Source organism: Hordeum vulgare, chromosome 3H (assembly GCF_904849725.1).
Source record: "Hordeum vulgare subsp. vulgare chromosome 3H, MorexV3_pseudomolecules_assembly, whole genome shotgun sequence".
In the NCBI taxonomy this organism is placed as follows: Eukaryota; Viridiplantae; Streptophyta; class Magnoliopsida; order Poales; family Poaceae; genus Hordeum; species Hordeum vulgare.
This window is the reverse complement of record NC_058520.1, coordinates 611,873,386-611,896,267: the sequence shown is the minus strand read 5'-3', so window position 1 is coordinate 611,896,267 and position 22,882 is coordinate 611,873,386. Positions and strand designations below refer to the sequence as shown.

Genomic DNA, 22,882 nt, shown 5'->3' with positions numbered 1-22,882 from the left:
GCTATTCCAGCATATGTTATGAGTGTCTTTAGGTTGCCGGCGTTAGTGTGTGATGACTTGACAAGGATGATAAGGCAATACTGGTGGGGTGTGGAGAATGGGAAGAGGAAAATGGCATGGCTTAGATGGGAGAAGATGATGCTTCCAAAATCTACGGGGGATATGGGATTCCGTGATATGAGAGCCTTCAACCAGGCTATGTTGGCTAAGCAGGCTTGGCGGTTGTTGGACTGTCCTGAAAGCTTGTGTGCTAGGCTTCTAAGAGCTAAGTACTACCCTCATGGTAATCTGTTGGACACTGTTTTCCCAACTTGCTCCTCGATTGTGTGGAAGGGTATTATCCATGGTCTTGAGTTGGTCAAGAAAGGTATTATTTGGCGTGTGGGAGATGGCACATTGATTAAAACTTGGATATATGCTTGGATCCCGAGGGACCATATATAACTTTCGGCTAGTTGACACCTAAGCGCAACTGCAGATTCAGTTGGGTGGCTCACTTCGTGGACGGTCATGGTGCGTGGAATGTCCAGCGATTGCGTGAACATTTTTGGGAGATGGATGTGCGTGAAATCCTGAAGATTGTAACGTCCCCGCGGCATGGACAATATTTTCTTGCTTGGTTTCCGGAGAAGAACGACCAATTCTCGGTTAGGAGTGCCTATCGCCTTGCTACTATGGGCTCGGTCATGAGTGTGACCGCATCCAGTAATATGCCAACTTGAGAGCGACCTCTCTGGCGCTGCTTATGGGGTGCTAAGGTACCTCTTAAGATGATAATTATGGCATGGAAGGTGGTCGCGGGTGCCCTTGCCACGAATGTTTGCAAAAACCTCCGCATATATCTACGAGGGATACATGCCCATTATGTGCTAAAGAGAAGGATACAAGTTTCCATGCATTAGTTGCTTGTGAACATGCCCGCGTGGTTTGGTCGCAGATGAGGACTGTGTGGAGTTTACCCCATCATGAGCTGCTGATTGATACGGGGCAGGATTGGCTGCTGAACTTGTTGGCGAATTGCAATGAATCGATGAGGGATTGTGTGATCATGTTGCTATGCCGAGTCTGGTCTCTCAGATCTGATCTATTGCACGATAAGGAGGTGCCAACGGTGGCTGCGACTGTCTTATATCTTCAGAGTTATATGCAGTCTTTACATTCTTCAAGGAGGTATTCTACTGTAGAGATTATCAAGGGGAAGATGTCGTTGGTACAACAGGAGCCGATTGTGGTGCGCAGGGTTGCCCAGGTCTTGCCTTGGCCGAGGCCTTCGCGAGATCAACTAGCTCTGTCCGTCGACGGTTCTTATTCAATCACTGATGGTTCCGCGGCGGCCGGCATGATTCTGAGAAGGCATGGCGGGAGTGTTATATTCGCTGCATACATGTGCATCTTTCATTGCAATGATGCTTTGGAGGCGGAACTACATGCGCTAATGCAGGGCATGGCATTGACTATTCAGCATTCTGAGCTTCCCATTATAGTCCTGTCGGTTTCATCTCTGTCCCTCTTCGCCTTGTCTGCTGACAGTTTAAGCAGATCCGTCTATGGTCACCTAGTTGCTGAGATTCGTCATCTTATGATAGATAGAGCTTTTATTCCGTTAAAAATTAATTGTGTGCAAAATAGGGTAGCAGATCGGTTGGCTCTGTATAGTCGTACCGAGAATACTACTGCTATGGCTAAGTCGAGGTCCTCCATGTGTGGAGGAACTCTTGCCTCTTGATCTCGTAACCCTATGCTTTCGGAGTAAAACTCTATTATCAGCGGAAAAAAAGCCTAACCGTGTTAATGTTTCAAGGAGGAGGTCATCAACATGGTCTTTTTTCTTATGTAAAAAAGTTGTCATGCATGTGGTCTTTTTTGTTTTCTTGACAAAGTGATCTATCATCTGATAAATAGATCTGGAAAGTCGCATTTTATTTATTTTCATGATCTGGATCATCTCTCCTAGTCTTAACCGTGCGATGAAGATCCAACGGCTCTCGTATGCTCATCTATTGTGCCGAAAATAAATAAAAATCCCTCGAGAGAACTGAGCCACACCTACAACGGCGACGGCGATGGCGATGGCGACGCCGCATTCGGCCCTCCAATCCGGCTGCATCCGTCCGCCTACACGCTCCACCGCCTCTTCAACACCAACCTCCCCGCCTCCCGTCTGCATCCATCGACCGCCCTCGGCCCGCTTTCCGTGGCGCGCGTAGATGGGCGGGTATGCCGGAGTCTCGATCGGCACTCGCCTTTCCGTTCAACCGGAGCAGGCCCCGGCCAGGGCGCACGGACTCGCCGGCCTCCCTCCCATCCCATTCCCGGCTCCGCCTGCCGGTGAGTTTATAAATTATTCCCCTTCTTCCTCCCTGCAGATTGGTTAGTTGGGTAGCTGTCAGTCACAATCAGGTTAATAAACTCTAGTATATCTGTCCAAATATCCTTGCCCAACCAAAGGATTTGTTCCTAGCTAGTATGGGCCATTCAGTTTGTGAGAAATCTTCACCGTAAACTGTATCAGTATGCGTTGCTTTCCTCTAGATGGCCAAACAACAGGAATATTTCTTAGTGCACACACACTGGCGCAAAGCAGTGCAAAGTTCTACTCCTGCAAAGTAGTGCTGTTTTATTATGAACAGCAATCAGTTTATACCGTGGTAACTGACGCAACCGACCATACACATCCACTTCCCCCAAAATTCAATACAATATACTTGCATTGGATTCCATTTTCTTGGAAGCCTGCTTCCGCACACCTAGGTTCCTCTCATCGATTATCCTAGGATTTTGACTAGAATCAGATAAAAATCCAGATAACTTGCACGGCTCAACAACTGCAGTACCCCTGCAGTGAGACACATGATGCGCGTTTCGACAATCTATTTATCGTCCTGCAAAGTAGAGTTATTTTATTAATTACAACAATCTATTTATGTTGATGTAATCGATGCACAACCGGCCAAACACATCCACTTGCCCCCAAAATTCAATACAATACTCATTGGATTCCATTTTCTTGGAGCGTGCTTCCGCAAATCTAGGTTGCTCACATCGATTATCGTAGGATATTATCTAAGATCAGATGACGTTGGTGAAAATCCAGACAACTTGCACGGCTCAAGAAGTTCATGAACTTTTATGTGTAATTTTATCTTACAGAACAGATTGTTTCTAAGACCAATATATTCGACTTTCTTTGTGCACATGTTGTTTTATGGAATGTCATATCTAATTTCTGCAAGATATGGCTTTTCTGGTCTAGAGTATCACTTTCACCTATTCAATGATGTTCATCCGGCACATTACTGATTTCGTGTCTGTATATGTATATGCTTCCTTTTAAGCTCGTAAAAAAAGATTTTGTCATCTCTGAATGTTCTGCTTTTTGATTATTTCCATGTCTGGTTTGAGCAATGCTACATCTACGTAAATGTTTACGTATGTTTACGGGATAGTCTGATTTGGCAATCATTGATTGGATTAAGAGGAGGGTGAGGCCCACCCACCCCTGAAAATCAGGGGGGCATGTTTAGATTAGTTGGAAGGTTTAGTAAACGTAAGTAAGATTTAGTAGGTCTAGCATTTTTGGTCTGGTTTTAGGCGGCACATATTGAAGAATTCAGTCGTATTGGACCAGACCCTGTTGTATAACGAGCAGTTGATAATGAGGTAGTACTTCTTTCTCCGGTTAGACTCTGCAGACCTGAAAAAAATCATAATATGATACCATTTTTTTTTTCTTGTAAGCATACTTCACATTCAGTATGTTGGACTATCAAGGGTTATAAGTTATAATTTTGATCTATCCTTTGTAACTATGAATAACTACTTACACTGCAGAATAACAAAGAAAGAGACACTAATGCAAAATGTGGAGAATTAATAAAAAAAGAATTAAGAAACACTATTGTATCATAAGTTCTGAACACATTGCATTTTTTAATAAAAACCAATGGAGTGAAGCTGACTGGTAAGTTGTTTCAAGTTTATCTTTTCGTCCCTACATCTTATATTTCTCTCGCTGGTGTGTAGCATGCATTCCCGCAGCAATGCCCAGGGCATCATCTTGTTAAGAACTAGAGATGCCCCAGCTATTAACGTGCTACGTCAGAAGGCTTGGTTAGCTGTCAGTATTATTATACTTCAACCAAGAAAAGATGCCCTGAGCTGAGGTACTGCCATCTGGAGTGAGTAGTTTATTTCTACTTAGGCTCAGGTAATTATCTAAAAAGAATACTACTGGCCCAGTGAGCTTTTGCAAGATCTAACGTGATTGCTTGAAGAAGTGCAGATCAAGCTCTACTCCCCTCCAGTAAGACACATGATACCCTGTTCCAATGCATGGTCAAAAAAAAAAAACTCCTGCAATTTATATCGTTGTACTCAATGCAACCAACCAAACGCATCCACTTGCCACCAAAATTTGTTACAACTTACATTGGATTCCGTTTTCTCGGAAGCAAGAATCCACACATCTAGCTTGCTCACATCGATTGCCGGAGGATTCTTTTTTCTAAAATCAGTTAACATTGGTTGAAATTCAGACAATTTGCAGGGGTCAAGAAGTTTATGAACAACTTCTATGCACAATTTCAACTAACAGAACACATTGTTTCTAAGACCAATAGATTCGACTTTCTTTGTGCACATGTTTCATCTTATTTCTGCAAGATATGGCTTTGCTGGTCATGAGTATTACTTTCACCAGTTCAATGGTGTTCATATGGCACATTGCTCGTTTGGTTTCTGTATATGTGTATGATTCCTTTTAAACTGACAAAAATATTTTGTCATCTCTGAATGTTCTTCTTTTTGGTAATTTCCATCTTCTGGTTTTAGGTGGCACATATTAAAGAATTCAGTTGTATTGGACCAGATCCTACTGTATGTATATAATGAGCAGTTGAAAATGAGGTAGTACTTCTTTCTTCAATTAGACTCTGTTGACCTGAAAAACAATCATATTATGAAGCAGAATTCTTCGTTTTAATTTTGTTCTATCCTTTTCAACTAGAATAGCTACTTACAGTGCAGAACTAACAAATAAATAGACACTAATGCAAAATGTAGAGAACTAATAAAAGAAAGAGACACTATTGTAACAGAAGTTCTGAGCACATTGCATTTTATTTGTAGAAACTAATGGAGTAAAGTTAGCTGGTGTATTTTTCACATTTGTCTTTAGCATTCCCTCGGGGCATCATTTAGCTAAGAAATAAAGATGCTCTGCTATTAACGTGCTATGTCAGACGGCTCATGTAGCGTCTGTATTCTTACACGTCGACCAAGAAACTGCTGGAGTGAGTAGTTCATTTCTAAGCAGGCTCAGCTAATTGTCTGAAAAGAATACTGGCCCAGTGTGGAGCTGTTGCAAGATCCGACGTGATTGATTAACGAAGTGCAGACCAATCGTAAGACACATGACACCCATTTCAACGCATGTTAAGAAAAAAAAGTTCTGCTCCTGCAAAGTAGTGCTATTTTATTTTGTGCAGTCGTAATCGACGCAATGGACCAAACACATCCACTTGCCCCCAAAATTTAGTTACAATAATGGCATCTGGCTTGCACACACCACCATAACCATTCTCTCTCCACCCGGACTGCAATTGTGTTTCCCTATGTTCTGTGTGTGTTGCAAGCTCTGAGCATTTCAATGGCAGAGCTGGTGGCCACCATGGCCGGACCACTATTGTCCAGAGTGAAGGAGAAGGAGTAGGAGTCCAGCTACCTCCTGTCCTAGTACAAGGTGATGGAGGAGCATCACAGGGTCCTCAATCCCAAGCTTCCAGTCATTAATAGCTGCCGAAGCAATGGCTTAGTTTATAATCTGTATGGGCCATTCAATATAGAATATTCAACATGATATGTATGTGTCGCTTTCCTAGATTGGGCCATTACATGGATTATAATGAACATTTGAAACGTAGGGTGATTCACATATGAAAATTGAGGACTGTGCGACAGCCCAGTGGTGTGTGAAAGCACACTGCTGCGTCCAGGCCTGCCTGGGTTCAGCTCCCTGTGGCCATGTAATTTAGGCACATCAGAAAATTGTGTATTCCAATTAGATCACAGTAGTTGATCTGATCCTAGCTACCTTTTTTGTCTTGTGAGTTAGAGGAAACGACTAGATCAACAACGAAATGTGTTTCCTTGTGACTATAGCGCTTTGCTGATTTTGTGTCAGTATATGTATATGCATCCTTTTAAACTTAATGTTGTCATCTCTGAATGGTCTCCCTTGTTATCTTGCCACATGTTCTTGTTTTGGTGCCAGTGCCACATACTGAAGAATTCAGCTGTATTGGACTAGATCCTGTTACATGTATATAAATTAGATGCTAAAGACCTGAAAAACTATCATGCTATTAATCAGAACTTTTTTCTGTTTTCTTGTAAGCATACTTCTCATCCGGTATTTAACTATTAACTACTTACACTATAGAACTATCAAACAAACATAAAGGCTAAAGCAAAATGTAGAGAACCAATAAAGCAAAGCAACACTACAGTACTGTAACAGAAATTCTGAGCACATTGCATGTCTTTTGTACAGAAACCAATGGAGTAAAGTGAACTGGTGTGTTATTTCAAGTTTATCTTTGAGTCCTTGCATCTTTTATTTCTCTCACTGGTGTGCAGCATGCATTTCGACATCAAAACCTGGGGCATCATTTACTTAAGAAATAAAGATGCCCTGCTATTAACGTGCTATGTCAGAAGGCTCAGTTAGCTGCCCCTATATTATATGCTAACGAAGAACAGTGCCTTGTGCCGAGGTAATGCCAGCTGGAGCGAGTAGTTTATTGCTTAATTAGTTCTTTAAAAAGAATACATGCCCAGTGCTGAGCTTTTGCAAGATCGGATGCTGTAATTGGTTGAAGAAGTGCAGATGAAGCTCTACTCCTTATAGTGTAAGACACATGACGCCCATTTGAATGCATGCTTTTGCAAGATAGGATGCTGTAATTGGTTGAAGAAGTGCAGATCAAGCTTTCCCTGTTAACAATGCCCTGCGCTGAGGTACTGGCAGCTGGAGTGATTAGTTTAGTTCTAATTAAGCCCTGCTGATTGTCTAAAAAGAACTCAGGCCCAGTGAGACACATGATGCGTGTTTCCACGCATGTTCAATTAAAAAAGTTCTACCCCTGCAAACTAGTGTTATTTTAGTAAGTACAACCATCTATTTGTATTGTGGTAATCGATGCAACTGACCAAAACCATCCACTTGCCCACAAAATTTTCTACAATACTCGCATTGGATTCCATTTCTCAGAAGAAAGCATCCACACAGCTAGCTTGCTCACACCATCCTCTTCTCCATTCTGGACTGCAATTGTGTTTCCTTGTGTTCTGCGTGTGTTGTGAGCTCTGAGCATTCCAAGAGGAGTGCGGGTGATCACTGCTGTCCATCGCGAAGGAGAAGGCATCCAGCTACCTCCTGGACCATTGCAAGATGATGGAGGGGCGTCCTGGTAATTTTTTTTGTCTTTCTTAGTCTGCTCTGGTGGATCCCTCACATCTTCTTAATCTTTGTTGATCTTAGTTGGAACATTTGGCCATTTGCTAATTACAGTTTTATCAATTGTAAAATATCTTTCTGGTTCGCCCAGATCTCTGAAGTTTGGTTGCTTGGGAGTACGCTGGTGTTGAGGTTGCGTTCACCGTCGTTGATTTCACAACTGTTTTGGTCGCTTAGGAGGCTACTATCACCGCCTTATTCTTCGTCTTGATTGCCATTGACAACATCAGGTATACTCTGTTTCCTCTCATGTTATTTATCTCTCGAGATTTAGCTCAAGCACAGCCATTAACACACAGTATCAGTTAGCAGCGCAGCCTCTATCAGTCAGAACCATTGATTCACACGAACATTCAGAAAAATGGAGGCGACGGCCATCAGCATTGGTAAGTCCGCATTGAGTGGGGCACTCAAGTACGCTCAATCGGCTGTGGCAGAGGAGGTGGCTCTGCAGCTTGGTGTCCAACGTGACCACTCCTTCGTCACTGAAGAGCTCGAGATGATGCGGTCATTCCTGATGGCTGCGCACGACGATCGGGACGACAATATGGTGGTCAGGACATGGGTGAAGCAAGTCCGTGATGTGTCCTACATCGTTGAGGACTGCGTCCTGGATTTCGCAGTTCGCCTTGAGAAACAGTCTTGGTGGCGCATCCCTCGCACAGTGGTAGCCCGGCGTCGTGTGGCGAAGGAGATGAAGGAGCTCAGATCCAAGGTGGAGGATGTCAGCCAGAGGAACCAACGGTACCACCTCATCAAGGGCTCTAGCTCCAAGCCTACCTCCGCTGGTGGGCAGCCTACCATCTCAAGTGCGACAATGTCTGCCGCAGATGATGCAAGGCTACTGCGGCACAAAGCAAAACTGGATCTTGTCAAGTTGATCAATTGCAAGGATGATGCACTTCAGGTGATAGCATTGTGGGGCACAAGTAGCAGTGATCTGAGAGAGATATCCATCATCAGAAGTGCCTATGAAGATCCCATGATACACAAGAATTTCGATTGCTATGCTGGGATCACATTGATGTGTCCTTTCAATCAGACAGATTTCATTCGAAGCATTATTAGGCAAATTTATGTTAATTCTCTTCAAGAGACGGGAGAAGAAGGAAAATCTGCTATTGGGGCCCAAGTTTTGAAGATGATGGCGGTGGTGAACGAAGATGGTTTGGCTCATGAGTTCAAGAGATATTTGAATTTCAAGAGTTACCTAATTGTACTCAATGGCATACACACCATTGAAGACTGGGATTACATTAAATCATGTTTCCCAAACAACAAGAAAGGAAGTCGAATCATAGTATCCACTGAGCAAGTTGAAGTTGCAAGCTTATGCATAGGAGTAGAGGATGAAGCTCTAGTGCATAAGAAGTTAATTGCTGACCAGCCTCTTTATGCTTTCTACAACAAGGTAATTTTTGAAGTCCTCAAAGGTGTCAAACTAATGTTCCTTTTGTTATTTTTGTTGCGTGTCTCAATTGATAGTTAACATAATTTACTAGTTTGGACTTGTGTTTTCATGAAAATCTTACTATTAATAACCTTTTTTTTTTGGAAAAGGAGGAACTTAGCCCCCGGCCTCTCCATCAATCGATGCATGCAGCCATCATTAATAATCATTCTACATAGTTTAATTAAAAATAATTGTATATTTTCCTCTTTTCATGAGAAAGAATCTGTAGGATTTGTATAATTTTCTTGCTACTACTGATATATATATATATATATATAGTAAGTTAGTAACCTTATATATAGTAAGTTAGTAACCTTAATTTATCAAGGCGAGTGTGCATAAATGACTCATTCTGGTGTTTCTAGAACCCCCTCCATTCCCCATCATCTGACTGAATGTTGTCTGCGTTAGTGTTAGATCCAATCTTGACCATCCAAGTAATTCCAGTGGTTACAAGTATACCTCATAGTCCATTGGTTTTCTAGCTTCGGTCCTCGACTCTCGCATGTAGTTATTTCCCTTCCAATACTTATCTAGGGGGCACTCGTCAGCAACCACCAACGAATTATATCCTCTCCATCTATGACACCAATGAAAGCAAAGCAAACTATGGGGCCAAACCCAAATTGGAACTGCCATAAGAGGCGACCATTGGCACCATTGTTCGTGGCTAGAGCTGTGGAGAGACTACGCCTAGAGATGATAATATATGATTATCCCCTGGTTGGGTTATTCCAACAGAAAGACTTCTGACATATATTGTGACTGACAACTTATGAACGGCCAAATGTTTTGAAACTAGCCAAGGGATCATTATATAGTATCATCATAATGCTCCTCCAGTTTGTTTCATGAATTTTGGAAAGGTTCTAACCACTTGAACTCTTAACAGTGTTTCAGGTAATGATGGAAAATCCAAGTACACATTTTACTTGTAAACTCTTCCATATCATAATTTTTTGTTTGATATTTTGCATGTTGAAGTATTGTGCCCACATCATATCCAACAACTTCCCTACATGTATATATATACTCCAAATATACTCTCTTTTTGGTGTTCTACCGAACAAACTGCCTGGTTTGTTAGAGATTTTGAAATCATTTAAGAGCAAAAGTATTATATAAAAAATACAAAAAACTTAAAATAGGACAAAATATTATCTTGTGGAAAGGAAGGCAACACCTGAGCATTAATCATGTGATTGTGTTTAGGTTTATCAGGAGGGAAGGAATTCGGCGGAAAAAGGGTCCACCTCATATATAGCCCCTATCGGTGTTAACAGCTCTGCACACAAGAACATCCTCACTCGCATAGAGACAATGGCTACTCTAGAGGAATCTCGTCTCATCGGGAGAGGGAATGAAAAAGAGGAAATCATCAAACTTATCTCAAATAAAGATGCCCAGAAATTTCATGTGTTCTCCTTGTGGGGAATGGGTGGTATTGGAAAAACAACACTAGTGAGTGATATCTACCAAAGCCAAGAGATTAGTAGCATGTTTGATAAGCGTGCTTGTGTCACAGTCATGCGTCCTTTCAATTCAGCAACACTCCTTGAGAGCATAACTACGCAATTCAGAAATAATGATGGGACAAATACGGATTTATGGAGATGTTTAGAAGGAATAAGATATTTGCTTGTTCTTGATGATCTGTGGTCCATTGGAGAGTGGGATGCTATAAAAATATATTTGCCAGAAACGGCAGCAAGCTGCGTAATAGTCACCACAAGGGACGAGAATATTGCCAAGCACTGCTCAAAGGATGATTTAAACATATACAAGCTGAACCAACTGGGCCCTGATGACGCATGCACCCTCTTCACCAAAAAGGTAAAAATGAAGTAATGCCATGCTCAATTAGCTGTTTTGTTAATCCTCTCCCTCTTATTTCTATTATTGCTTTAAACTTCACAAACGATATCTTTACTAGCACGTATAACAGAATTATAAAATAAACTTGTCCACTAGAAAATTTGAATTGCCGTTTGTTAGAAATCTTGCGCAATAGCTAGAATAATAAATATAAATACAAAGGACTACAGAATACATAAACTACGATTACAATAAGGTGGAGACATAATGATCTGTTTAGTTCCTTCTGCTAAATCAATTGAACGCCAGCAACATGCTGGATCTTTAAAAAAAAATCTGTTTAGTTATAGTTCGGTCCAACCAAATGATTGTGGATTTTGAAGATGTCAAAGTGAAGTATGATATGCCTCTTTTACTATCAAAGACAAATAAGTTAGTAGAGGCAGAAATAAAGGTTCAACTTATTCTTATAAGATACAAAAGGGTGTGTATAGGCATTTTCCCCACGTTAATGAGTTGTTGTTTTAGCATCTTTATCCACCTAGATGTACTGCAAATAAAAATATGCTTCAATAATAATAGAAAAATATTCAACTTGCCCATAAGAATCTTTAGCCACCCTCAAACTCTCTTGTCGGCTTTGTCTTTGGCCCATTCATCTTTAAATCAAGTCACTTAATTAGTTCTTCCAGATTTGCATATGATAAGTCAATGTGGACTTAGATGGTTTGTGGTTTGCCTTTTTCTCGAGTATATATTTTTTTTTGGAAAAGGAGGTTCAAAGCCCCGGCCTCTGCATCAATCGATGCATACGGCCATATTTATTAATTCTTTAACATAGGTCTAACAAGAACATACATCAAACCATCCGAAGCCACCACTCACACCTATGAAAATCGATAATGTGGAGTGCTCTCACTCCCCATGTCTAAAACCGGTGCCATCACCGATCCATCCACATAACGTATCGGAACCCACAACCAGTGCAGCAGACCTAAAGCGTACACCACATGCACACGTTTTAGACGCCGCCATCATCATCAAGCCGCTGACCCATCTTCAGGAGAGAGATCTGTATCATCCTTGCCAGTCCGTCCATCCGTCGACGCCACCACGGCTCGTCAGTCCAGACGCGAAGATTCTGGAAGATCTGTCGTGTGTAGCACCTGCCGACCAGGCATGACACAACGTAGCACCTGTCGGCCAGGCATGACTTGACATCTCCACCGAAAGCTCCGTGCAAGATGATCGACGCCAGCACGGCACCAAACAGCGCCACCATCCTGTGCTCATTCGTCCAAACACGAAGATTCTGGAAGAACTGTCGTTCGTAACACCTACCAACCAGGCATGACTCAGCATAGCATCTGTCGGCCAGGCATGACTTGACAGTTCCACCAAATCTTCGGGCCAAACGAAGTCGCTCCATCTCCTCCCTCCGTCATCCAGTGTTGCTCCACAAACGATGCTCCCAAGAGAGAAACGGCACCGCAGTACCGCCATCGTCCGATCTGGAAAGTCAGATCTCGGGGTTTCCCCCGAAGCAGTGCCCACCACCAGCAACCATCCAGGACCCACATAATGCCCATCACCACTCAGCCCTCAAGGCGACGCCTTCAGGAAGGTAACGACGTCAAGGACGCCGCCGCCGCCCACCGGAGTTAGGGTTTTCACCCGAGAGGCGGTGAGGTAGGAAGTGGAGGAGCAGACGTAGATCGACGTCTCCGGGAAGAACAACGACGCCCTTGAGCGTCGGCGGCGGCGCGGCCGGCCAGGGCCGACCAATGGGTTTCCCCTTATCTGAATCTCCTCCACCAGCTTCATCCGCGGCCACGCCGACAACGCAGGAAACCGTAGGAGAGAAGCACACCACGGGTATCTGGATCAATGAAGATCCAATTTGAACAGTGACGAGTACCACCACCCTGCGCTGGCCAACGGTGTACGGACGCCGGATCCAGAAGGATCTAACCCGAACTCGACGACGCACGCGACCACCATGTCTTGCCCCTCCCGCAGCCGCCACACCGCGCCGCAAGAACGAACCCTAGCCCTCGACGCGCTCCGCACGGCCGCCGCTAGGATCCACATGCCGCGCCGCCGCACCGCGCGCTAGTCCGGCGCCTCCTCATGGACGGCCGTCCCACGCCAGCCATGTCGCGTGAAGGGGAGAGGATCCCCACCGCCGCCCCTGCCGGCCAGGCTTCGCCCGGCGGCACTGCTGGCGGCGGCGAGGATGAAGGAGGAGCGAGGGAGGACCGGCGGCGGCGGCTAGGGTTACCCCTTGGTCGCCCACGGGTGCGACGGGAGGGGGCGACAGATATGAAATCTCTGATTGTTTCTTTCTCGAGTATATATGGGAGTTTATAGAAAAGTTTGCGAATAGTACAAGTTATAATGAAAAACTATTACTGTATTTTTGTATTTAAATAAAAGGAAACCATACATCTTTAAAGTACAAATTGATACATTGGAGCATCCTGATATTTTTATTTCTTGAAATCGAGTTTATTTCCGTATCTCCTGCCATGCTAACAAAATATTTAGAAGGGAGGTATTTAAACTACATGAATTGAAATGATCCTTCACTGAACAACATATTTACTCAACAGAAAAAGGGAGGTCCTGCAATATGATTATGTGTAATGTAACAACATTCTGCTTGTAGCATGGCAACATTGCTATTAACTTCTATCGAACAGCATATATCTCTACTTTACTACAAGAGTGTTGATCGGACAGAATATCATACACGTATATAATGAGATAATCTATTTTATTGCACTAAGAATTCTAGTAGCGGGCAGTACATCTGATCAGATGGGAAAAAATATTTTCTTGGAAGCTCATGAATGGCTAACAACTCAAATATATCATCTAAAATATTGGCATGCTTCAGCATGTGGGATACTTTTTCTTGCATTGTGGAGAAATTAAAATGTTTCATATGAAGCTCCTCTGAAATTTCAGAGCTGCCCGAGCTAATTGTGTGCCGAGTCAATGGCCACCTATCACCATAGAAAAGCCCTTGCCTCCCAGCGCTTCGGGCCACCAAGGACAACAGATCACACCATAGCCAGACGACAACTGCCTTGCAGCCTATAGAACCACAACACACTGCAGCCACCACACCACAACCACCGATGAGGAGAGACTCTGAAGCAGCAAGGCAACGTCTTCAAGAAGAAGGAAGTCTGCCACCAATTCTCGGCCCAGAAGACTTGGGCTTGGGTTTTCACCCTCTGCCCAGTAGCATGTCCAACAAAGGATGATGCCAAGATGCCAGCAGGAAAAGATAATCTAGAAAGCTTGGAGTATCCAACGGACATGCACAGTAAACAGACAGTCAGGCAGGCGGCGGTTACCCTGCTGAACTTCCATGCTCCCAGAGACGATGCCAACACGTCGGCAAGCCCCTGCTGCAAAGGAAGTCCACCGTCAACTACACTTCTTCACTCCTATCGCCCCCTCTGCTGCCAGCCCGGTCCGACCACAAAAAACGCACAACCTGTCTTGAGCCAATGCCTCACAACCGCCCCTCTCCGCCCTCAAAGCAAGAGCAACCGGACATCATCACTGCAGAACGCTCACCACCAAGGGCTGCTGCCTCTGTGCCGAAGCCCTGCCACACCCCTCCCTGGTTTACCAGATTAAAAAAGATCCGGATCGAGTAGCAGGAGCGCACAATGCGATAGCAGGCGGGGGAGAGGTGTAGAAGGGAACCCTAAACCTAGTGGGGCGGAGTCCCACCTGAGTCGCCCACATTAAACCGGGAGCAACAAAGGGGCTGGATTGTTTTCTAAGAAATCCAATAGTTCACACTATATTGGGTATGTTTGTTGTTATGGTGCTCTCTCCTTGAATGCCTCCAGAATTATTCTGTGCATATGCAACTTTATATGTCGTTTGCCAGCACTTGTTTCCTTAGCTTCCCATGTAGTAACAACATTCACTCGTTATGATTATGACAAATACACACCATTAACTAAGCGGCCCAATCATATCAAGTTAATGCCTACTTCTGTAGCTAGTGATGTCCAATGAAATCAGTAGCAAGAATAACAATTAGCACTGAGGCGAGGTGTAGCTGTAGAAGTAGAAGCATGATGGGAAAGGGCATTGTTTTGCTTGGCATTTTTGCGTGCAATGCAGGTATAGGTATGTTGCTAGTGTTAGGAATAAGCAACTTGTATTCCCACGAGGCCATAGGCCAGTATATATACATGTACAGGTGGTGGACTATATGCAAGAAACCCCTTATATATTGGGATAAATACAAAAGGGTACATGACTTATATTATAACTCTAACACCCCCCTCAAACTCATGGTGGATGAACAACACTGAGTTTGGAGAGATAAAAGCCATATTGTGCTCTAGTCTGGGCCTTCGTCAGGAAATCCGCCAACTGTAACTCTGAAGGCACATACTGAAGAGCAATAACCTGATCCTGCACAACAGCGCGCACATAGAAAGCATCAACACCAATATGCTTGGTGAGCTCATGCTTCACAGGATCGCTCACAATGCTATAGCACATGTACTGTCAGATAATAACAGAGTCGGTGTAGTGACAGAAACACCAAAATCCTGAAGTAACCACCGTAACCAAGTCACCTCTGTCGTCAAAAGAGCCATCGCTCGCAACTCAGCCTCTGCACTCGAACGGGAAACTGCAATCTGTTTCTTCGTCTTCTAGGCAATGAGAGAACCACCAAGAAAAACACAATAAGCGAAAAGTGAACGACGATCTGAAGGATCACTAGCCCACGTAGCATCCGAATAGGCCTGAAGCTGTAAGGAACCGGAACGAGGAAAGAAGAGACGGTGAGAGATCGTGCCTCGAAGATATCGGAGAACACGGAAGAGATGACTATAGTGAACCGATGTGGGAGCAGAGACGAACTGACTCAGAGTATGAACCGGATAAGAGATATCCGGACGAGTGACAGCTAGATAAACAACACTGCCAACAAGATGACGATAACGCGTCGGGTCAGGCAGGGGATCACCATTAGTAGCACAGAGGTGAACATTGAGCTCCATAGGAGTCTCAACAATGCGCTCATCAGTAAGAGCAGCACGAGCAAGAAGATCCTGGATATACTTTTCCTGGGATATAAAAAAGCCATCGGAGGTAGAAGAGACTTCAACCCCAAGAAAGTAGCGAAGAGGTCCAAGATCGGACATAAGGAATTGCTCACTAAGACGGGCCTTGACAAAGGCAATATACTCGGGGTCATCCCCAGTGATGACCATGTCATCAACATAGAGAAGAAGAAGAGTCCGACCATGAGGAGAAAGGTGAATAAATAATGCTGGATCATGAACACTGGCTAAAAAACCAGCGACAGTCACCACAGAGGCAAAACGCTCAAACCAGGCACGAGGGGCTTGCTTAAGGCCATAGAGAGAGCGACGAAGACGACATACCATGCCATCAGGAACAGAATACCCAGGTGGTGGCTGCATGTACACCTCCTCACGCGGCTCACCATTAAGAAAAGCATTCTTAACATCAAGCTGAGAGATAGACCAGTGGCGTGTAGAGGCCACGGCAAGAAGTGTACAAACAATGGTCATATGAGCCACAGGAGCAAAAGTCTCGTCATAATCACGACCATGCTCCTGCTCAAAACCACAAGCCACAAGACGAGCTTTGTGACGCTCAAGAGAACCATCAGAGCGAGTCTTAACCTTGTAGACCCACTTACAAGTGATGGGACGGACTCCGGGAGGAAGGGAAACAAGATCCCACGTACCAGTGCGTTCAAGAGCAGCAATCTTCTCTGCCATCGCAAACTGCCATTCAGGATGAACAACATCCTGATGATAAGTAGTCGGCTCAAGAAAGCAGCACCAGCGGTGGAAAAACCAAAACGATCAACAGGCGGACGAGGACGAGAACGCAAGCCATAAGTAGGCTGAGACGAGGATGACGACACATCCACAGAGGTATCCACAGAACGTGAACGACGAGTGTAACACTGAGGAAAAGATGGAACAATAGAAGGAGGAATCGCCAAGGTAGAATCGGGGAGAGGCGACGAAGAAGTCACTGAAGATGAAGGTGTAGAATCAGATGACATGCTAGACGAGGAGATCGTGGAAGATGGTGGCGACAAATCGACTGAAGGTGGAGAAGCAGAGGGAGCGAAACGAATAGGCAAAGGCTCGACGGGTGTGATAGGTGTGTCAGGAAAAGTGAGGAAAGAGATATCCTCCACTGAAAAGGTCGAGGAAGATGGGCGTGGGGAGAAGGGACGAGACTCATCGAAAGTCACATCCCGAGAGATACGCATCCAACGACCGATAGGATCCCAACAACGATAGCCCTTATGCTCATTACTATAGCCTTAGAAGACACACTCAACAGACTGAGCGGTCAGTTTGGTGCGTTCGCGGGGGGCAAGAAGAACATAGCAAACACAACCAAACAAGCGAAGCATCGAATAATCGGGAGATCGATCAAAAAGTCGCTCAAAAGGAACACCACCCTGTAGAGCAGCGGAAGGCTGGAAATTGATGAGATAGGTGGAGGTGGAGACGGCCTAAGCCCAAAAATGAGGCGGGAGAGAGGCAGCAATCATCAATGCACGAGCTGTCTCAAGAAGATGACGATGTTTGCGCTCAGCGACACCATTCTAAGCGTGAGCACCAGGACAAGAGAATTGAGAGAGAGTCCCTTGCTCAGCAAGAACACCACACAACATCTTAGAGATATACTCGCCAGCGGAGTCAGCACGGAACACACGGATGGGAGAAGAGAACTGAGTATGAACCATGGCAGAAAAACGCTTATAAATGGACAACACCTCACTACGAGAAGTCATGAAATAAAGCCATGTGTAACGAGAGAAGTCATCTATGAAAATAATATAGTATTTATGACCCCCTTTCGAAGCGAAGGGAGCCGGACCCCATACATCGGAATGAACTAAATCAAAAGGACGCTTAGACACTGACTCACTATGTAGATATGGTAACTGAATATGCTTGCCAAGACGACAACCCTGACACTCTAAAGAGGCATCTCCTGAGACAGACCCCAGAAGACCTCGACGAACTAACGACGACAAACGAGAACCACACAGATGACCAAGTTGATGATGCCACTGCTGGAAGGAACCAGTAGCCGAGGCGACCAAAGCAGAAGAACTGGCGATAGAGTGGGCAGCGGAAGGAACATGAAGCCAGTCCAACTCCCAAAGACCCTCAGAATCACGGCGGCGAGGACCAGCCCCAACCAGAGTGTGTGTGCGACGGTCCTGGACAGAACAAGAGTCAAGGTCAAGGATGACACGACAACCAGAATCAGCAAGTTGACCAGCGGAAAATAGATTCATGGTAAGTCGAGGAACATGAGCAACATCAGGAACAGAATAAGGAGTGGTAAGATTGCCTCTACTATCGACAGAAAGGGGAGTACCATCAACGGTGAGGACATGAACAGGAGAATCAAGCGATCGAAGAGAGGACAGAGTGGAAGAATTAGAAGTCATATGAAAGGAAGCTCCAGAGTCCAGAACCCATGGGGATGTACCTGACTGTGTAGAAGGTGGTTGCTCAGTGCGGGAAGCCTCAGTCACAGAACCAACAGTACCCGTCGAGGAAGAACCTGAAGCAGCGAGCAGACGCAAGTCTCAGAATATCCTGCTCAGTCAAAGCGATGGCTGAAGCTGTAGAAGTAGATGACGAAGTCGCTGTAGATGATGATTGCGCCTTGCGCAAGTGTTTCTTCTTCGTGTAGCAGTGGGACTCAATATGACCATCATTGTTGCAGTAGTCACAATGTGGACGGGGGCGACATGAGCCTCCAGAAGGAGTGGGCAAGAGCGGCGGAGCACTCGAGCGAGAAGGGGTCGGTGCAGCAGGTGGCGTAGAAAAAGTCCGAGCAGCGAGCACCGAGGGAACCTCCAGCAAACCAGCACCACGTAAGCGAGTCTCCTCAGCACGAATCTCAGAAAGCGCCTCCATGAGAGAAATACGGCCACGAGCAAACAACTGAGCACGCCGGGGCTCAAACTCCTTACGGAGCCGAGACAGGAACTCGTAGACGCGATGGAACTCTAAGTCGGCCTGGACAGCCTGGCAACAGGGGCAAGTGCGACAACCAGCACTGTGGAGAGAATCAAGTTGGCGCCAGATAGCAGAACTCTGTGCATAGAAGTCATCAATAGTAGAGTCACCCTGCTGAAGAGCATGCTCCTGACGGACCATGGAGAGGTATAAGGCATCACCAGAGGGCTCATAGCGCTGACGAAGGCGAGTCCACATCTCAAACACAGTAGGAAGGCCCAGAAACTCAGAGGCAAACTGAGGCAGAACGCTAGCAGTGAGAACAGCTGCAGCACGAGCATCATCATCAAGCCACTGGGTGTAAGCAGACAGAGCACCATGATACGTCTGAAGAGCATCCTCATAAGCCAATACCTTCTCATCATAAGCACGGATAGCGGCCTCATCAGCAAGCTTTGCCGCATCCTTTGTGGTCTGAGGAGCATCTGCAGGAAGAACCGGTGGGGACGGCGGAGTGGGAGCCACGGGAGGAACCGGACGTGGCGGACAGCAGACCTCGTCAGAAAGAAAACCCCAGGGGCGGATGCGACGCATGTGAATGCGCATGAAGCCAATGAACTCGGTGTAGTTAGTATCATCAAAGATCACCGGACAACGAGGAACAACAACATAGCCGGATGCAGCAGACATTGGGATAAATAGAAAAGGTACATGACTTATATTATAACTCTAACAGCTAGGAACAGAAATGAAGATATACAAAATAAATAAATGAACGACGGAGAAACTTATTATCCAACAAAAAGTAGCATTGTCTCCCTTTTACATCTTTGTAGTACATATTTCCATATAAAATAATGTGTTACACAATGGTGCATATATGCTTTCTTTCTTGTTGTACTAAATGACTTGATTGATATGGATTTCAGGTATTTAAGGAGACCGTAAATTTGGATGAGCAATATCCAGAGATGGCTGAACAAGCAAAACTGATATTGAAGAAGTGCAGAGGACTTCCCCTTGCAATAGTCACCATAGGTGGCTTCTTGGCAAGCCAACCAAAAACTGTTTTTGAATGGAGAAAATTGAATGAGCATATCAGTGCTGAGTTTGAGATGAATCCAGAACTTGAGACCATAAAAGCAGTCCTTATGAAAAGCTATGATGGTTTACCCTATTACCTCAAAGCTTGCTTCTTGTATCTGGCTATCTTTCCTGAAGACTACATGATTGTACGGAGGCGCTTAGTGCGTCGGTGGATTGCAGAGGGTTACTCAAGTGAGGTGCGTGGCAAGTCAGTCGAGGAAGTATTGGACGGTTACTTCATGGAACTTATAAGCAGGAGCATGATCCTGCCATCTCAACGGTCAATTTATAGTAGGAAAGGAATTGACTCCTGCCATGTCCATGATCTCATTCGTGAAATTGCCATCTCAAAGTCTATGGAGGAAAATCTTGTTTTCACATTGGAGGAAGGGTGCAGCTTGAACAATCAAGGCACGGTGCGTCATCTTGCTATAAGCAGCAATTGGAAGGGGGGCCTGTGTGAGTTTGAGAATATAGTAGACTTTTCTCATATACGATCACTGACAGTGTTTGGAAATTGGAGGTCATTTTACATTTCTGATAAGATGAGGTTGCTACGAGTGCTGGATTTGGAAGGAGAGTGGGACCTAGTTGATCATCACCTTCAGCACATTGGGAAGCTTGTACATCTTGTATATCTTTCTCTAAGGGGACATGCTGATATATTTCACCTGCCAAATTCGTTGGGGAACCTGAGACAACTTCAGACACTAGATATTTCAGCTACAAGCATAGTGAAGCTACCAAGGACCATCACCAAGCTTGTGAAGATGCAACACATTCTTGCTAGCAACATAGGAACGAGACATAGTAATATATATGAATATGCAGATTATCAGTCGTTAATGAATTTGCCTTTACAGTCGGCGCTTTGTTGTGTGGCATGTTGTGCACCTAATTGTCTCGCACAGGATCTTCTACTTGAGGATGAAGCACAACTTAGCAGGCGTGACGTATGCACCGCGTTCTGTTGCAGCATATTACCTTATTATGCGGCAGGAGGACGAAATCCAGGTGGTGTTGAAGTGCCAAGAGGGATTTGGAATCTGAAGGCCCTGCACACACTGCGTACTGTGGACGTCTCAGTGGGGAAGGCTGTTCTACAAGATATAAGAAAGCTCACCCGGTTGCGCAAGTTAGGAGTGATTGGCATCAGCAAGAGAAACGGTCAAGAGTTGTGTTCAGCAGTTGCTCGTCTCAGCAGCCTGGAGTCATTGTCACTCCAGTCATCCGGAGAGACAGGTTTACGAGGCTGCTTGGATGGGCTGTCCTCACCTCCAGAAAACCTGCAGAGCCTCAAGTTGCACGGTAACCTTGTTAAACTGCCGGAGTGGATCAAGGGCCTAAAAAATCTAGTGAAGCTGAAGCTATGTTGGTCGAGGATATCGGAGCATGATGCAGCCATACAAGTCCTTGGGAATCTACCAAACCTGGCCACCCTACGTCTATGGTATGACTCGTTCGTTGGTGAAGAGGTCTGTTTCAGTTTCTGCAGGGAGGCATTCCCTAGCCTGAAGGTGCTGCAGCTGATTGATATAGGAAACCTCATGTCGGTGAGATTTGAAGAAGGAGCAGCCCCTAAGCTTGAGTTGCTGCAATATTGTGGTTGGGGCGGTCCAAGTGTTGGGTTGTTGTGTGGGTTAGCGTATCTCCCAAGCCTCAAGGAATTAATGTTGTTTATAGGGCACTGGAGGCGGACTGAGTTCGTGGAGGACTTGCGAGGCCAGCTGGCAGAGAATGGAAACAAGCCCGTTTTGAAGAGTTGGAACGGAGAGTAGCTATGTAGTTGATGTCCGTGGTACGCTAGCACCAGTTGATGTAAGCTGCACGGTGGCACGCTAGCAAATGGCTTTGGTTTTGTTCATCCGTCACGATTCATTGATTTGTATATGTGTCTATTTGTGTGAGCGCTGTTGAGCCATGAAAGAGTACATTTTCGTGTGATGTTTTATGTATGAAACGGAGCAGGTGCTGCTGAAAAACTGTCTCCCATGGCTAGCTATATATATATACTGATTAACAGTAAGAGGATTCGACCGATTGCAGTAGTGGTGTTTGGGATATGCATGCTGATGCTGGGAGCAACAAGTGTGTGTCCGCCGTAATTTCAGCTTCGGGGCGTACTTGAAACGGGACAGCTCAATCACTATCTTTTTTGCCTCCGTTTCAAAAAAAAAGAAACTTTTTTGTACGAACAATGGGCCGGAGAATGCTCTGGTTTTCATATGTATGGGTTGTAAGAATTAATCTAGTTGTAGTATTAGGTTAGTCACGTATTAGTCTAGAGTCCTGATACTAGTCAGTTTCGTTCTCATGTAGTAAACCGGACAAGTGTTGTACGAGTCCGGATCTGCGTCGTGTTGATGGCCAAGCCGGCTATGTGTTCGACGCGGCAACAAGGTCTGTATCCCTACTATATATACGCAAGAAGAAAAAGAGAAAAGTAGCAAGTTTAGACACATCGAATAAAACCAGTTTCGCTCCTGATTGATCTGTTCGCCGAGCAAGTTTCCGATCAGACAATAGCTCACGTACGTACGTACGCAATACATAGACCACAGCGACCCACGTACTAGACTCAGAAGAATCGATCAAGCTGCCTGCTTGGTTGCTTATTCAGCCAGCTACGTGTGTCTTGCTAAGGTGATCTGTTCCAAGCGTTCCAAAACCAACATGGGTGGCCTTCATATGTAGCAGCATTAGGAGTCCTCAGCACCGTAGCACCTGAGAGCAACTAGTTAGCGAACACTCTCTCACAAGCATTCAGCGATCATTTCACGCATCATCACTTGGCGCGTTTTTAGTTGTCGCCACGTGCCGTGCTATGAGGGTTCCCTTTGGATTTTGTTTTTTCATAATTATTTCGCACACGTTTTCGCCTTTTTTGAGTGGTTTTTTTCGAGTTTTCACCTATCTTTCGTAACTTTTGGACCAAAATTTTTTTGCGAAGAAAACGCGTTTTCTTTTATTTTTTACACGAAAAAGCACGTTTTT

At 44.9% G+C, this 22,882-nt stretch overlaps 1 protein-coding gene across 1 annotated transcript; it reads left to right on the top strand.

Moving 5' to 3' along the window:
- The first annotated feature begins 2,334 nt into the window (after nucleotides 1-2,334).
- LOC123445654 (disease resistance protein Pik-2-like) lies at nucleotides 2,335-21,914 on the top strand. Its single transcript, XM_045122668.1, has 5 exons — nucleotides 2,335-7,469; nucleotides 7,608-7,746; nucleotides 7,822-8,927; nucleotides 10,182-10,802; nucleotides 19,732-21,914. Exons 3-5 carry the CDS (start codon nucleotides 7,878-7,880, stop codon nucleotides 21,664-21,666), a joined length of 3,606 nt encoding a protein of 1,201 aa, XP_044978603.1. The 5' UTR covers nucleotides 2,335-7,469; nucleotides 7,608-7,746; nucleotides 7,822-7,877; the 3' UTR covers nucleotides 21,667-21,914.
- Nucleotides 21,915-22,882: the final 968 nt, after the last annotated feature.